This window comes from Monoraphidium neglectum (assembly GCF_000611645.1).
Source record: "Monoraphidium neglectum strain SAG 48.87 unplaced genomic scaffold scaffold00471, whole genome shotgun sequence".
Lineage (NCBI taxonomy): Eukaryota > Viridiplantae > Chlorophyta > Chlorophyceae > Sphaeropleales > Selenastraceae > Monoraphidium > Monoraphidium neglectum.
In genome coordinates this window covers 11,512-27,505 of record NW_014013157.1, presented here as the reverse complement: position 1 = coordinate 27,505, position 15,994 = coordinate 11,512, and the positions used below count along the sequence as shown (strand labels likewise).

The following is a 15,994-nucleotide window of genomic DNA, read 5'->3' as shown; positions in this document are numbered from 1 at the left end:
CAGGGTCTCTTGGATGACCAGTGTGTTGTGGAGTGATGAAGTCTGGCCCGCATGCCTTCAGGCCCAACCGCCACTTGCACATACTAGTATTGTTATGACCCTGACATTATGTTCCAACCCCCGTACAAGCTGGTGGACGGGCTACCTGCGCAGGCTTGTCATTGCATTGTTCTGCCCCTCCCGTTTTCGCCGCTTGGGCTTCACCCCTCAAAGCCTGGGGCACACAGCCGCAAGGTTGGCATGTGAAAGTGGTTCGGAAGAGAGGGTGTTGCTTGCAGGCCTGGCGGCGGGCAGCATCTGGTGAAATGACCGCCCGCACGACTGGCGCCAGCGGCAGAGGCAGCACAAGAGAACAGTGGCGCTGAAGGGATGTGATGCAAGGCTAAGGTGCTGCAGGCATGACGCTCAGCCCTGGGGCAGCTTGCAGTTACCGGGCAGCGACCCCATGCCTGCGGCAAACTGCACCACCGGGCTCCAGCCCCACTTTCCCAGGACAAAGCGGGCCAAGCGAGGGTGACCTGCACAGCCACTCGCTCTGTGACTGTGATTTCACGGTCGTGTTTCAGGTGCCTCCCGCCCCATGTGTGCCGAAAGGCACGCGAGATGCAACCGTAAAAGTACAGGGAAGATCCGTCCCTGCCCCACACTCATAGCTGCTGTGGTAGCTGGCGTTGTGGTGCGCAGGTGGATGGGTCACTTACAACACTCGGGCCATGGCGAACCCGAATGCCTTGTAGGTGCTCCTTAAATGACTAACACACAACAGCGACCATGCAAGTGGACACTGAACTTCGGTCGCGGCGGTCGAATGCGCACACCAGGGCCGTGAAGTTGTCAATTCAGGATGCCGCGCAGCCGTAAGTGAGGCGGTGTGGTGCGCTGTCAAGCGGCAAGAGCTGCGAGCGGGAGCCATGCCGGGCGCCTTGCGCGCACGACTGCATGACTGCGGCCCGTCAGCAGGCCGGCAAGCACCCCAAACGTTCAAGGTTTGCACTCCTTCCATAATAAATTAGGTAGTATGGCAGCTCTAAGGCTGCGCAAGCGATGTCACAGCCAGCCAATTATTGGCTTCTGAGTTCCCCCACAGTGGTACCAGTGTCGCGTGTGCAAAGCAATCTTGTTGCCCCCGCCCCCAACACTCAGCAAGACACGAAACAAAACGACGACTCACAGCCTTGCAACATGCGCGCCGGCAGCGCCAGTCTCGGTATCCTTGAGGTTCCGCTCACGCAAGACAAATCGGCCGGGCGCATGCACCCAAAGGCACGCGGCAGCTGCCTATTCCTTGTGCGGCCATGCAGTACACTGATCGGACCAACAAAAATCCTGGCCACTCGGCACATCAAATCACCGCCGCCGCGCGCCCAGATCGTAGTACTCCAGATCATCGATCACCACCCGCGTGCTGCTGATCACGGGCGCGATCACGACGCGCGCCGCGCCCCTGCACTCTGGAGGGAAAGACACCCTGTTCGCCTGCCCCGCCGGCAGCCGCGCGGCGCCGCGGCCGAGCCGCGCGCCGGCCGCGTCGAAGCAGGTGACAAAAACTGTGCCTTCGCCGCCGGGGGTCAGCCCCAGCGTGCCGGCGAGGGCGGCGTCGAGATCTTGGGTCATGATCACGGACACCGGCGCAAACCCTGCGCCGCCTGGCGGCGCCGTGAAAGCGAGGGAGCCGTCCCCGCGGCCCGGCAGCGCAGGGGCGTTGGTGAGCGCGACGGGCTGGGAGTTGATGCCGGTCTGCAGCACGGCGGGCAGCGCGGCGGCGGTGACGGCGAGCGCGCCGGAAAAGGAAAAGTCGCGGTAGGCTGCCAAGGGAGACTCCCCAGAGGCCCCAGGTGTGATGTCATCAAACGTCAGCGTAACGACTGTAAGAGGAGGTGTTGGGTTGAAACAGAGGTTAGGGCGCAGGTGTGCAGCGAGGGTGCAGGGTGGTTGCACGCGTTGAAGAGACAAAGGGGCTGATTGGGCTCTGACGCTTCAAACAGCATGCCGCGGCAGCGCAAACATGGGGCAACAAGTTGATAGGGCAAAGCCGCGACAGACACAGCGGGGACTCACGCCTGCCCGTCGGCGGCGCCGAGAAAGCGAAAACAGGCGATGGCGATGGCCTTCGGCGGCGGCGCTTTGGCTTGGCCGCAGGCGAGGATGCGGCCGCGGTCGAGTCAGGCTGGGCGCCTGCGGCCGCGTTGGTTGCCGACGGTGGGACGGAAGGCAGCACGTCGCCGACGGTCCCCGGCTGCGCTGGCTGCGGCTGCTGCGGCGCCGGCAGCGCCTGCTGCGGCGGCTGCGGCAGGGGCTGCGCGCCGGGTGGTGGCTGCTGCGGGGTCAGTGGCTGTGCTTCCGCTGGCGGCGGCTGCTGTGCCCCGCCTGCACCCGGCGTCACGACAGGCGGCACCGCCACATTGGCAGCGGGCACTGTGGGCGCTGCCGGGGCGGCCGGGATGATTGGCGCGGGGGTCACGACCGGCGCCACAGGCGCCGGCACCGGCGCCACAGGCGCGGGCACCGGCGCCGGCTGCAAGGCGACGGCGGCGGTTCCAGCGCCGCTCGAGACAGGGCTTGTGGCAGGCGCAGTCGCGTTGGTGGAGTTGGCTGTGCTCGTGCCGTTCCCTGTTGCTGCGGATGACGTGTTGGCCCGCCTCAGCGAAGAGTTGTTGGACAAGAGTATGCGAAGGTTGTCCAAGGTGACCTCTGCCTGGGGATCTGGGCGGATGGTCAGCCGCTGAACGCCCGCCTTGAAAGACGCGGAGAAGTTGACCTGGGCCCGGCCAGAGAGCGCACGTGCGGCAGGGGCGGGAGGTGGGGGAGTGACGCTTCTTGGCTGCAAGCAAGCTGGGAGTGGAGTTGGACGGATGGGTGCCATGGCAGCGATGCCGTGGCAGCCGCTGATGCTGCGAGCGGTACTGGCCGCGATTTGATACCAACAGTCGCAGTAGCCCTGCTGGAAATCAGTACTGGGACGATACTGAGTGTAGGCAGCAAGTCAAGCCGTTTGCACACAGTCGTGCCTCGCCCAAAGCGCACGCACCAGCCTAGGTTGTCCAAGCTGCAGCTTGACGTCGATCAGACCAGCGTACGCATCGCTTCGTCGGAAGTCGAACCCGGTCAACACCACGTTGACTGACGATCTGTGGCGGCGCGCGCGTGTGCCGGACAGGAGAGCGAGTTGGGCTACAAGAATACCGCCATGTGTCTGCTTGTGCCAACAACGCCATGCATCCGCTCACGCCAGGACCTTCTTGCGCAGCCTTCTGGACCCTCCCCAAAAACCCCGATTGCCGGTCTCACCTGTTAGCGTCAGACCAGTCGTGTGTGTACGTCACCCAGGCGGACAGGGGTGCGAACGCCGCACCCCAAGAGTCTCCGGCTGGCACAACTGCTGAACCCTCGTCCGTCGTAGGAAAAACCACGGCGTTGGGTGCATTGACAACCCCTCTCAGCGCCCCCGTGCTGACCGTTATGCCGCTGCTGGTCTTGCTGCTGCTGCTGCTGCTGCTGCTGCTGCTGCTGCTGCTGCTGCTGTTGCTGGTGGTGGTGTTGTTGCTGGTGCTGTTGCTGCTGCGGCTGCTGTTGCTGCTGCTGTTGGTTGTGGCAGGGGAAGCTGCAATGCCGGAGCTGCTGTTCGAGGCTGTGGCCACGCCCTTGGATACAGACAGCGTGCTGAAGATCTATCAGGGGTGGGCGCGGCAGAGGAAGCCGGTGCACACATGAGGATGGTGCACAGATCCCCGTTGGCCTTGCCAGCCGCGCTGCCCTGAGGCCAACCCTGAAAGGTCATGTGCCCAGCTAAGATGAACACATGCCCCAAACACACGGATGCACACAACCGCACACATAAACACACACACACACACACACACACATGACCGCGCACATACACCAGTATGCACTCAGGCACGCATGCATGCACGCAGCCTCGCTCTCACATATGTATTGGACCAGGCAAGCCCCCCGTACTCAGCGAGAGCCTCCGGCCGCAGGGGGATCCCGCCCAGATCTGTCGCGTTCCACTTGAAGTAGTCATCAAACGTCAGGTTCACCGCAGTGGCGTTGACGCCGATGGTAACATTCCAAGGCGCGACGCCCTCGTCCCCTGCACCGCTGATGCCGCTGCTGCTGCCGCCATTGTCGCTATCAGCAGAGGCGTCGCCCGAAGCAGCGCCGCTGCTGCTGCTGCTGTTGCCGCTGCTCGTGATATTGTTACTGCTGCTGCTGTTGCTGCTGCTGTTACTGCCGCTGGTGATATTGCCGCTGCTGGTGATGCTGCTGTTGCCGCTGCTGTTGCTGTTGCCGCTGCTGCTGGGCAAGTTGCCCATTGCAGTGGTGATGTTGGGTCCACTGCCGCTTACATTCGCTGCAAGTATGCTCGCGTTTGCCTCAACGCTGGTGTTGGCCACGAGGGGCGGCGAGGGGACAGCTGGCGCCTGATCAGTGGCGTTGGCAGCCGTGGACGTCGCGTTCACGGCTGGGGAGGTGGCGTTCGCCGGCGAGCTGCCACCTGCGGTAGCCCACCAAGCCAAGCAGGGTGGGGGTAGCGAGGCCAACGTGCCAGTGTAAGTCTAGGTTGTATCTCGGACACACTTCGGAGGCTACACTTTCATGCCTTGCAATAAGTTGAGTGAACTCCCAGCGGGATCGTAGACAGGATGTGGTGTGAGGGCACCGCCATTGAAGCATGCGCGAGTCAGCTGACATCATGCACGGCGGAGCCCCAACGTGGGGGCGTGCTCGCGCACCTTGAGCCCACGCAGCTCCTGAGCAGCAGGTAAGCATCAGCAGGAGAACCAGCGCGGTTCGCGGGGACACCACTGCGCTGCTGCTGACCCTGACTGAAGAGTGTGGCTGCTTCTTCGCCATTCTTGACGCCGCCCACCAGCACGCCGCCCCGCAGCCGCCTCCTATTTCTTGATGCACGGCTGGATTGGCTGCTTTCGAGCCACTTGCGCGCATTGTCCGCGGCGACCGACTCCGCTACCTGCTTTCCAGGGTGACCGCGGGTGACTCCGCGCCAGGGTGATGCCAGAGCAAAGTTATGGAGGTAAGTTGCGTCTGGAACTGGCGGGCTTGTAAGGGGGCTGCACATGCAGATCAGCAGTGTGTCAGACGCTGGTTGTTACGGTGCTATCAAGCTTAGCAACCGGCGATGATAGACGAGAAGGTGCTAGGAATTCGGCACGGCATTGCCAACCAGCAGCAAGAGCTGATCGGGCTCGGGTTGTGACTGCTCGTTGCTGCTGACTCAACACTGCGAGGCCCTTGCGGTGGCGGGTGATGCAGCCCCCCCCCTCCTTCGCCACGGGCCTTCAAGCACCAAATCCAGCACGCCGTCAGGCATCAGGGTAATGTCACTGCCTTACATTCCCGTGTGGCCCGCTTCATTCACTTTCTGTACCGCCATTCGCCGCGCAGCGCGGGCGCAACGAATGCGCCTGCCAGGGACCCCTGCCCTCCAAATTGATCAAAGCGAGGCACAAGCTCCCCGCGCCGCCATGCTGCCCCCGGCCATCATCCCACCCGCCACTGGACCAGACAGCCGTCCGCGCCCGCGCTCGCCAGCTGGTTCCCGTCCGGCCCGAACGCCATCTCCGCCACTGCCCCAGCGTGCCCCGCGAAGCTCCCCGCCGCCCGGCCGCCGCCGCGCAAGTCCCACGTGCGAACGGCGGCGTCGGCGCCGCCGCTGGCAATGACGGCGCCGCCTGGGTGCCAGGCGACCGCGGTGACCTCTGCTTGGTGGGCGTCTGGGATTTTCATGGCAGGCTTGCTGACCTGGCGGAGGTCCCAAACAGTGATGGCTCGGTCCATGCCGACGGTCGCAACGCTGACCTGGCAGGGTGGTCGGGTGAATATATGGGTGGCAAGATTAGGGAGCGATTGCATGAGTACTTGAGATGATTTCGAGGGTTGGTGTGTTGAAAGCTGCGAAATGGGTGCGTGTGGTTGACGTGAGTGTGGTTGGCACAGCCTGCTGACACTGCTGCAAGGCCCAGATGGGTGCTCCTGTGTGCACCACCAACACAAAGGTTTGGTCACAAGCTTTGCAGACCCCATCGCTCGACGGAGACCCTGGCCGGGCTGGAGCCGGACGTCCATGAAACCGCCACACACCAACCTGGTCCGGCGCCATGGCCACGCCGCGCACCGCGCCCATGGGCGCGTGCTGGACCGAGCAAAGCTTCTCCTGGGTGATGTCCCACACAGACCACGCCCTGTCCTCGCTGGCGCACAGCAGGTGCACGTCGTCCTGCATCACCTGCCGGCAAGGGTGTGGGGGCGCGGCGGGCGGGGGACGGCGCGCGGCGCTCGGGTGTGTGAGCGGGCGGTCGTCGGTGATGTCGTCTGCTTGTTGCGCGCGTTGTGGGGAAATCATGGCCTTATCGAATCGCTGTGTCTGCCTCGGTATCAGTGCGGGGGTAGGTGTGGGTGCGTGCCACAATAATGCATGCGCCGTGCTCCATATCCAGAAGGCCGATGAATCTTGCTCGACCACCCCCCCCCCTCTCCCACACACACACATACACATGCGCGCGCGTGCACAACACACACGCACACCCACGCGCACGCGCGCACACACACACACACACACACACGCACACACACACACACATGCGCGCGCTCGCGCACCTTGATGTCTGTGATGGCCTGGCTGTGGTGTTTCAAGTGGCTCGCCAGCTCCCTGCTTGCCGCGTCCCACACCCGCACCTCCCCGCTCGCGCCGCCGCTGGCTAGGAAGTGGCCGCGGTTGGACAGCTGCACAGCAGTTGCCCCGCACGCCTGGGGCGTCTGGTGCGCCGCGGGGATGCTCCAAACCAGCGGCACCGCCGCGGCGCCGGCTGCACCCGCCGCGCTGGCATGCGCAGCGGCAGAGACGCCCAACGCCGGGGAAACCCGGCCGCCGGCTGCTGGGGACATGCGGCCGCCAATGGTGGTGCCGCCGGCGCCCGGGAAAGGTGTCGGGCCGATGGTCCCGGAGGGGGTTAGCGCATGGCAGCGCACAGTGCCGTCGGCCCAGCCTGAGACGACCCAGTCCTTGGACAACGCCACGCTCTGCGCCTCGCCGGCCCTAGGGTCGGCGGCCCGCGCCTTCAGCTGGAAGTCCTGCGGGCACCCGCACGGAAAGGCCACCCACTATTGAGGAATCCCCACTTCCCTAGACACACAGCAATTCATTAAGGGATTTCATTGGATCTCGAAACGCATGCATCTCCCGTGCCGCTCCGTCGCCCAGGCCGTCCCTTTGCAGCCTGCCTCGACGTTACGGGTGCACACCCTCAAAGACGCGTCCGCTCACCGCCGCGCCCCAGACGCAGACCGTCCCGTCCGCGCTGGAGGTCGCAATTGCGTCGCCGGTTGTGGAATAGGCGAGCCCCGTCAGCGCCCCCTGCTGCGAGTGCTCGTATGTCGTGCAGGCGCACGTGCCGGCTGCCAAGCCCGTCGTCGTCGACGGCCGGCCGCTGCCGCCACCACTCCCGAGCACCATGTCCACCCTGAGGGTACGCAGGGTCCGAGGGTATATATCTCAATGACCAGCGTCTCGTGTGGGTGGGGTTCGCAGGAGGCTGTAATGCAAAGGCACACTCTGCAATCCACAACGCTCCCACAAGCATGCTAGTCTGGATCCACAGGTGCCGCTGGCAGCAGGCAACGCGGGGCTCACGGGGCATCCCACCCGCACTGACCCCACTTCTGCCAGCGGCTGCCCACCAGTATATGCCGCCTTGCTGCGTCCCCACCAGCAGCCGGCCCGGGACCCCTGCCACCGGGCTGGCCGCGCTGATCGCGCCGGGCACGACAGCCAGCGGCGGAGCGGAGTGGGCCGCCTGCTGGAAGTCGAAGAGGTTCAGGGTGCCGTCGCCGGCGCCGACCAGCAGCTTCCCGCCGGGCGCCAGGCCTGTGAAGCCGATGCCGCCGGACGCGACCGGGTGCATCAGCTGCATTGGCGCCCGCAGCGAGGGGGTCGCCATGTGAGAGGAAGCAAGCCCGAGCGCCCTCGCAGACGCAGTTGACGGAATTCAGGCAGCCAGACAGAAGGCAGGGCAGGGTGCAAAGAGGCTCTCTTGCCCTGGTTGGCATCCGTTAGCCAAGTACGCAAGCGACGTCGGCCTGCCTCTGGGGCGGCTCAGCGCGAGTGCTGCCCGGCCGCGCAACAGATAGACCAACCTGCATCGCCCGCCGTGCCACATTGATGGTGATGACATCCCCGCTTTCAGTTCCAGCAAATAGCCAGGCGCCATCAGCGGAGTATGTGAGGGTCGATATAATCCTGGGATCCATGAATAGAGTATTGGCAGGTTGAGCGTGGAGGTGGTGTTGAAATTGTGAGACGCGTGCTTGGCAGCAGGGACATTGCCAGCAAGCTCTTGTCTGGCATGCGTGCGTGCGCGCATACCAATCATGTGTTTGATTGGTGTGTTTGATCCACCCACCCTGCAACGCACGGTGGCAGACAGCCCTGCGCACCTACGCACGCTGCCTGGCGTGATCCGGTCGTGGCTGATGAATCCCTGAATCAAGCGCGCGCGCGGTGGGCACGCTACGATGAGGGGAAGTGCCGAGCCCGTGCATCCAGAAAAATACACAACTGCTGCTGTTGTTAAAGCCGTCCCCAGGGGCTGCGCTGCGCCACAATGGCATTCCAGCCGAGCGTGCAGACCAAACAGACGAGCAAAGCGCTAAGCCCCCGCTGCAGCGCCACTTGAATGCAGGGCCGCCGCCCGGGTTCCTCAACCACTTGGAAGCGAGCCCGTGGGCGGTCGTTCTCGGCAGTTGCTTGGCAGGTTCCCACCTTGAAAGGGTCGACAGTCCACAGATACACATGGTGGCCTGCCGCGGTCGCAAACTCATAGCAGGGGCCCTTAGCCGGGGACCACGCCAGCGCTGCGACGCGCTGTAATAAAGAATTGCAGGTTGGCGCATGCAGGCAAAGGGTGGCGCGTTGGGGAGGTGGGCGTACGGCGCAATCGAGTCTTGAAGTTCAACGATATGCTTAAACGTGCCGTTTCTGCTCTGCAGCTTGCTCTGGTTTGGGCCGATGATCCTGGCAGCTTTTGAGTGCTGGGCGGGCTTGGCAGTCACGCAAGCAAACGCTGCAGCACGCACGTGTGTGCACAACACAGCTGCGTTCCCCGCCTTTGCTCACTGGGGTGTCCTCTGGGAGCTTCGAGGTGGTCACAATCTTGCCCGTGGCGGTGTCCAGCACAAATACGCGCCGCTCCCTGTTTTGAGGGGCGGGCCGGGAGGGGGGGGTGCGGCGGTGAGGGTGGATTCGGTGCACAGGCTGACAAACTGGAGAGGGGCCGTCCCCTCTCGATTGGTCGGCTGCCGTCCAATGCCAAAGATGGCAGCAAACCTCCAGGCACGCAAGGGCGTGGTTCAAGGCGCCGCCGGCCGACGCGCAGCTCACGTCTCGCATCCGATGGTGGCCAGCAGCCGATCGTCAGCCGAGAATCCGACCGCCACGACCTTTGATTTTTTGTTGGATTATGTGCGTGTGTGCGTGCGCGCGGGGGCGGCATGTGTGCGTGGGTGCGTGGTCACGCACGTGTGTGCATGGGTTGTGTTGTGTGCAAGCGCATGTCTTGGGGGTGGGGCAGAATGTAGACAAGCAGGGCCTATCTCAGGTCTGCCGTCACACCCTCGCTCTCTGCTTCCGCATGCTGCAGCGTTCGGGGCAGGCTGGTGTGTGGATGGGTACAGGCTTTGAAATGGGGGTGCAGCGGCTGTCCAATCGCCTGAACCCCCAGAAACGGGTAAAAGCCCCCCCAGAAACGGGCCGAGCAGCTGCACCCCCATCCGTCCCCCCACAGCCTTCGCCATGCTCCCCCCCCTTCATCGCAGGCCACCTCGATGTCGTGCTCCTGGAAGCGGCTGCGCTGCGCCAGCCGCGCCGTGTCCCAGACCACCACATCGCAGTTGAAGCCGCGCTGGGCGGATGCCAGCATGGCGCCGTTGTGCTGCGGGCAAGCGACACAGGCCAGTGAGGCGATTCATGTGAGAGGAGATGTAGGGGTAACGAAGCAGGAGGGCGCCCCGCTGTCAAGTGCATCTGAAACGTCCAACGTATGAGCGCGTCTGCCTCCTCAAAGCACGTGAGGGAATTCAGGGCATGGTTGCCGCCCCGTTGTGAGGCACACATTCGTGCGCTGCAAGCCGTGCAGAGCCCGGGCCGGCCTCGGCAGTAGCAGCATCATCCGTGATCCCCCAGCCACGTCACGCAGCGCCCGCGCACCGATAGGGCAAACGCAGATATCTCCCCGTCGTGACCCCTCAACTGCAGCTGGTGCGTCGGATTGGACTGCGCGCGTGCATCGTGTGGCATTGGGGACACTGTGTCGGGCAGTCACGTGTTGGTACAAGGGAGTGCTGCAAGGGGCGGCTGCTGGTCATAAGCACGCATGGGGGGACAGGCTTCCACATTGTAGGAGCGCTTTCTGTACTGGCTTGTGCGCTGCTGCTCTTGTACGTTTTGGCCTACTGGCTCCCTGCTTGCTGGCTGTTATAGTGTGCCATCAGGCGGGCAGCTAGAAGTCGAATCACCCCTGAAAGCACCCCCTACCCCCAATGTCCACCCAGCTGCTCACGCACATCATAAACGGCCACGATGCCGCTGGACGCGGCGTAGAAAAAGCATCCCGGCTGGGTTGGGTGCGCCTGCACGCTGCCACCGCGGAGTCTGCCGCTGCGGTGGTGGCGGCGTGTTTGGGGGGGGGGGTGGAAACGGCCAGTTCAGCACGCTCGGGTATCCTTGGTGGTGCGGACTGCCACATGTCCTTGCAATCTGGGGTTGCATCCTGGGCTGTGGCAGATGCAGAATCTGGGCGCGTGAGATGCGTGCATGCGGAAAAACCTACTGCAAGTCTAGGATGCACTTACTTGAAGCCCTTCACATGTCGCAGCTGCAGCTGCATCCTTACCGCAGAAAGCCAAAGAAAGTGACGCTCTTCCTGCTGCAGCGCCCGACGCTCTGCGATCCCAAGCACAAACAAGGGCCGTACAGAGCGCTGGGCTCCTGCGGGTTCGCTTGGAAAGCTATGTGTGAACGCAGCAGCGGCACATCAGCGCAGCGTGCGCTGCTTGACTGCTGTTGTGCACTGTGTTGACCTGGCGCGCCACCAGGCACCGTTGGATGGAACGCCTATAAGCTTTGTATTTTATTGGACATTGTCCAACTTTTGGGCCAGCTTGCGCGATACACGCCGTAGGGCCGTAATGAATACACACTGGACGATGGTGTGCGATCACCGTATACACTATCATATATTCATTTTTTATTTGCACCAGCTGCAGGGCGCGGTCCTGGTTGGCACGTGATCTGTGTGCTTCTGCTTGCACATCTCATGATGTCAAGCAGCCCGCCCCTGCTCGACCCCGCCGCGTGCGCTATCTCCTCTGGCCCCCCCCTCGCCATTTGACAAGTGCAAGGGTATATTTCGATTTTGCATTATGCAGCCCAGTGATTGCCCTGTATCTGGGCGAGATGCGCCAGTTTTGGCGGGTCACAAGTTATGCAGGGGGGCTCTTGTTGCCTCCAGCAGGCACCACGAAGCATGTGGATACGGCAGTTACAACCTCGTACAGCGGCCATGTGAAGTTACAGAAAAATTTGTGCTCACCTCAGAAGTTTTGGATATGCTGACACAGGATTGACCACGTGCACGCGCAGATCCAAGCCAACATCCAGAGTGGGGGTGCTACCTTGGAGCATGTGTGGGATCCTGAATAATTTTGGCAAGGCTGATCAAGACAGATGAACAGAGCTGTGCCGTGATGTGAAACAGAAATTAAGTGCGTGGACAACCAACGTGCAACAACACTGCGGTGTGAACACTGCACCGCACCCGCTGCAAGCAGCAAACAGGCGGCGCAGGTGCTGTCAAGTCACTGCAAGCTGTGCTGACCACCAGGGAGTTGGGTGATAGTCACAAGTAGTGGACAAACGGGAGTGGTTGCAGAGCGTTGGCTGCAAGGCGCAGCATCGATCCGTTTGCCGTGCCGGGCACAGTGCCGGGCACAGCAGCGTGGGCGCCCGCCCGTGTAAGGGATGTCGGCAAGGCGCTCCGCAGCGCCAAGCGGAGGGCGGGCGCGCTCCCATGTGCGGCTGCAGACCAGATCGCACACTATCCCATGGAAATCATTCAAAATGAAATAGCCTGGCACGACAGCAAAGCGCAATCATCTGCCGCTCTGTGGCAGCTGGAGGCGCCACGTCATCTCCTCAAGGTTCAGCAGGAGTCAACCCACGGCGGAAGGAAGGCGCGGCGCCGTGGCGCGGCGTGCGCCCGCGCCACTGGGTACGCCTGCCCACACACTGCCTGGTCGGCGGTTTCACTCTGTGGTCCGTGCCGCGTGCTGGAGAAGCTTGACGGACCCCCACCCTGAAGGCAACGGACCCCCACAGCGCAGCGGGCGGCGGGGCAGCTCCCCTTTGCCGCTCGGATCGTCCTGAAAGTGCAAATGCCCAAAGCAGTCAATAGCAGGACGTGTGACCTGCAGATGAAGTAGCCCAAAAAGAAGTCTCCCTGTGTGTCCGCGCGCCGTGCTGTGAGTGGCGCGTGGGTGCGGCAGATTAAAGCTGCGTGACTGCGCGTCTGCCAATCGAAGCCGCACCGGTGATTTGTAGGCAAGCGCAGCAGGCCCGCGGCTGGCGCGTGAGGTTTGGTTTTGTGCTGGGGCAGCCCAAAACAAAGTGAAGTCCGCAAGTACGGGCGACGCGCAAGCACAAAGACAGTGTTGCCAAGTGGTACGAGATCGTGGGCTGCTCCAGGAGCTCAGAGCACAGCTGAATTTGTGCGCGTATCATGGTCGCCCTTCCGCACTGCAGGGGTGCGAGTGCTGCGATGGGCGCCTCTGGCACAGTCCCATTCATGGCCTGCGGGCGCCGAGCTGCAACAGGCGGCGCGCAGCGGTTAGAAACCGGCCCCGCGTCTTCTTGCGTCGTGGGGCGCAGGGTGCAGATGCATGCTGCCCAGGACAGAGCGCAGTGTGTGAGAGCGCGGGCAAAGCTACCGCCTGCGTAGCCAGGCTGTCGCCAGGCACGATTTATTGATGATGACGATGATGATGACGATGTTGTTTGTTATTCTTATTGCGCCCTCCGTGTGGGACACGCCTCCCCGCTGGTCGCCAGCAGAAGCGGCGCCACACCCAAGGCTTGGCCTGCACCTCAGCAACTGCTGAGCACCGCCAAACCCGGCAGCTCCGCACATGCGCCGGAGAGCGCCACCTGCCGCCGGCCCCTCACGGGAGGCTCCAGGTCGGGCCGCCCGAGAGGGTGACCCTTGCGCTTCCGCCAGCCGCAAGCGGGATCTTGTAGGCCGGCGCGTCGTTGCCGATCCTCTGGGCGGCCCCCGCGCTGGCGGTCGTTGTGGCGGGGACCGTGAGCGGGGCGTCGCACGCGCCGCCGCCGCTGGTGATAGTCACGGCTTGCACCTGCGATAGTGTGGTTGTTGCGGGAGGGCCGGCAGCAGGGCTTGGCGGGCTGATCAGATGGCAGGACTGGTAATCGCGCCTGGGCTTAGCTGCCTTGTCAAGTGGCGGGACGTACCTCATTGAACCCAGCAGGGCTTGTCCGCTGGGAGGGCACAGGGCAACCTGAGTGGCCAGCACCTGTGGCAATGTAAGGCGGATGCGCCAAGCCAGCCCGCACCTGCTTGTTGGGTGCAATCTCAATTTTGTAGGAGAGCTTGCAGGCGTCGCGTGCCTCTCGCTCCTTGAAGATGGCGTAGAGATCATCAAGCTGCGGTTTTTGGGGGCATGTGGTGTGTGCGCGCGTGTGCGTGTGTGCGTGTGTGTGTGTGTGTGTGTGTGTGTGTGTGTGTGTGTGTGTGTGTGTGTGCATGCACGCGTGCGTGCGTGCGCGCGCATTTGTGCGTGTATTTCTGAATGGGTATGGGTGGCTGCAGGCGATTTGTGATTGTGTCACGAGACGGTGTATTGATGTTGTTAAAGAGTCTATATGTGTGGGGTGGGGATGGAAGAACCACTCGGAGGGCAAACGGTGCTCCATCCAAGCAGATGGCAAGGCCAAGGGTCCCCCCTCTGATGGGGCACGCCGTACGCGTAGCGGCAGGGCGACAGCCAAGGCCGTGACGTCTGGCAGCGGAGGTGCAGCCCAGGCGCACCTTTTTGGACTGCACAGGCCAGTTGACTAGGGCGTGGAACTCATTAAGGACCCCGGTGATCCAGCGCATAGCCAGGCTTTGCCTGGAGGGGGAGAATAGTGGCAGTGGTGTGTGTGCATGTGTGTGCAAGGGGGGGAAGGCGTTCAATGGGATCAACTTGGGCCTCCAAGGCTCGACCCGTCAGGGGTGGCCGGACTCACACGCATGATTGAGAACGTCCCCGGACCTTGGACAGTTCCGTTCTTCCTCATTTGCCTGCACACCCCCGCACCGGCTCACATGCATGGACACCATGCACACGCACCCAACCCCAACTGCCTTACCCAGCCACTCACCCTGTGGAGTCGACGGCCAGGTTGGCCTGGTGCATCATGTATGGGTCGTGCTTGAGGGCGAGCAGCCCCTCCCTCACTACCCGCACCGCCTCGCGCTTGATGATGTCAGCGATGGTCGAGTAGGACCCGTAGTAAGGCTGGTAAAGGTTGTTGTACAAGCGCTCGATCTGGGCGGCGTTGGTGCAATTGTAGTAGATCTCTGCAGGGGTAAGAGGAGGTTGGGGCCAGCAGTAAGTACGGAACGGGTCCAGGCTTGGAGGGATTCGCAGTCGCACGTATGGTGTGGGTGGTGATTTTATTTTCTCCCGGCGGGGTGCTCCATCAAACACGCCCTTTTCCTCCAGGATTATGGATGGATCCAGCAGGGGTCGAAGAAGCGGTTGATGTTGCAGAAATCAAAACATGGGCGGTCAATTGGCCTGCGCCATTTGCTCGCCCAAACACGGGTCCGCACCGCAATAAACAGGATGCAAGACGCACCACTGCCGGTGCAACAGCCTGTCTGCCGGCGTCTACACCCCCTGCTCGGGTGGGCCCGCACCGCTCACCAGTGGCAAAGCGCGGCAGGAAGGCGAAGCCATCGTAGCCATTCCTTGCCTGCGGAAGTGCGTGTGCGCAGGTCAACCTACGGCTCACCCAGAATCTGCAACATCCAGATGCAAATGCTCAGCTGTCAGCCAGGTCAGTCCGTGCGGGCGTTCTAGCTGCTCGCTGGCTGCCGGCGCTTTGAAGCACCTAGAACGCTTCCTGGCACGCTCATCACTCAGGTCACAATCGCTCACCGCGTTGGAGTACAGCATCTGGTATGGGTGCTGCTGGTTCTTCAGGTGCTCCCACGTGTTGTCGCCCGTCGCGCACTCCAGGCCGGCCGCCCTCAGCGCGCGCAGCGCGTCGCCGTTCATGAGGCCGCTGATCTGGGGCGTCACCATGCACTTGTTGCTGGAGGTGGGCTTGCTGGCCAGGTTGAGGTGCGCCTGCAGTTGTGGCGCGGGAGGAAACTGCAAGAGTTGGATTGGTTCGGACTCAACGACTCCTGTCGCTTGCGTGCACGCAAAGTAGTCAGAATCGCCCATTCGCAGAAAACATTGGCTCAGCTGCTTGGCGCTAGCCCCCCTGCCCCCCCGCCGCCCTCATTCAGGAGAGGTGGGATGCAGACACGACATCAGGGGTCAGTGAAGCTCAAGGGATAGGAGAGGACAGCAGCTTGCATCCTCTCTTGCGTCGGCGCCCGCGCACGCACCGCCGCCGCCATGAGCACGTTGAGTCCGATCTGCTTCTCGGCATCATATGTGGTGGCATTGTCCAGGTTCTGTGGGGGAAAGCACCGGCAATTGAGGAGCGCAGCCTTTGGAAAGCTGGGAGAGGGCACCCAGAGCAAGGGCGGGCAAGCGGGCGGCCACACACAGCTCCACGATCGCTCCGTGCCGTGGGCAAAACAGCAACCGCTCCTTCACAGCAGGTGCATCAATCCAATGCAGATCAAGACATGGGAATGCCCAGCAGTGGCAGGCGCCTTGTGGCAAAAAGCGCGTGGGGCGGGGG

General features: G+C 62.9%; 3 protein-coding genes across 3 annotated transcripts in view; all 3 read right to left on the bottom strand.

Annotated features, from left to right (window-relative positions):
• Positions 1 to 1,347: 1,347 nt before the first annotated feature.
• MNEG_3664 (hypothetical protein) lies at positions 1,348 to 4,316 on the bottom strand (the record flags this gene model as incomplete). The annotated part of the gene is made up of 5 exons (XM_014047862.1): positions 1,348 to 1,865; positions 2,374 to 2,515; positions 3,029 to 3,128; positions 3,289 to 3,579; positions 3,958 to 4,316. The coding sequence occupies 5 exons, from the start codon at positions 4,314 to 4,316 to the stop codon at positions 1,348 to 1,350; spliced, it is 1,410 nt and encodes a 469-aa protein (XP_013903316.1).
• Positions 4,317 to 5,505: 1,189 nt separating this feature from the next.
• MNEG_3663 (Transcriptional repressor rco-1) lies at positions 5,506 to 9,938 on the bottom strand (the record flags this gene model as incomplete). Its single annotated transcript, XM_014047861.1, has 11 exons — positions 5,506 to 5,823; positions 6,110 to 6,250; positions 6,622 to 7,095; positions 7,289 to 7,484; positions 7,702 to 7,928; positions 8,158 to 8,260; positions 8,458 to 8,501; positions 8,783 to 8,884; positions 9,137 to 9,212; positions 9,401 to 9,459; positions 9,840 to 9,938. The coding sequence occupies 11 exons, from the start codon at positions 9,936 to 9,938 to the stop codon at positions 5,506 to 5,508; spliced, it is 1,839 nt and encodes a 612-aa protein (XP_013903315.1).
• Positions 9,939 to 13,233: 3,295 nt separating this feature from the next.
• The window catches only part of MNEG_3662 (hypothetical protein), a gene marked incomplete at both ends in the record, with an annotated part of 9,558 nt that continues 6,797 nt past the window's right edge, over positions 13,234 to 15,994 (bottom strand). The window contains 7 exons of the mRNA XM_014047860.1: positions 13,234 to 13,425; positions 13,643 to 13,732; positions 14,118 to 14,199; positions 14,453 to 14,651; positions 15,001 to 15,049; positions 15,235 to 15,426; positions 15,693 to 15,761. Coding sequence (XP_013903314.1) covers positions 13,234 to 13,425; positions 13,643 to 13,732; positions 14,118 to 14,199; positions 14,453 to 14,651; positions 15,001 to 15,049; positions 15,235 to 15,426; positions 15,693 to 15,761 — 873 coding nt within the window. The remainder of the gene's footprint in view (positions 13,426 to 13,642; positions 13,733 to 14,117; positions 14,200 to 14,452; positions 14,652 to 15,000; positions 15,050 to 15,234; positions 15,427 to 15,692; positions 15,762 to 15,994) is intronic.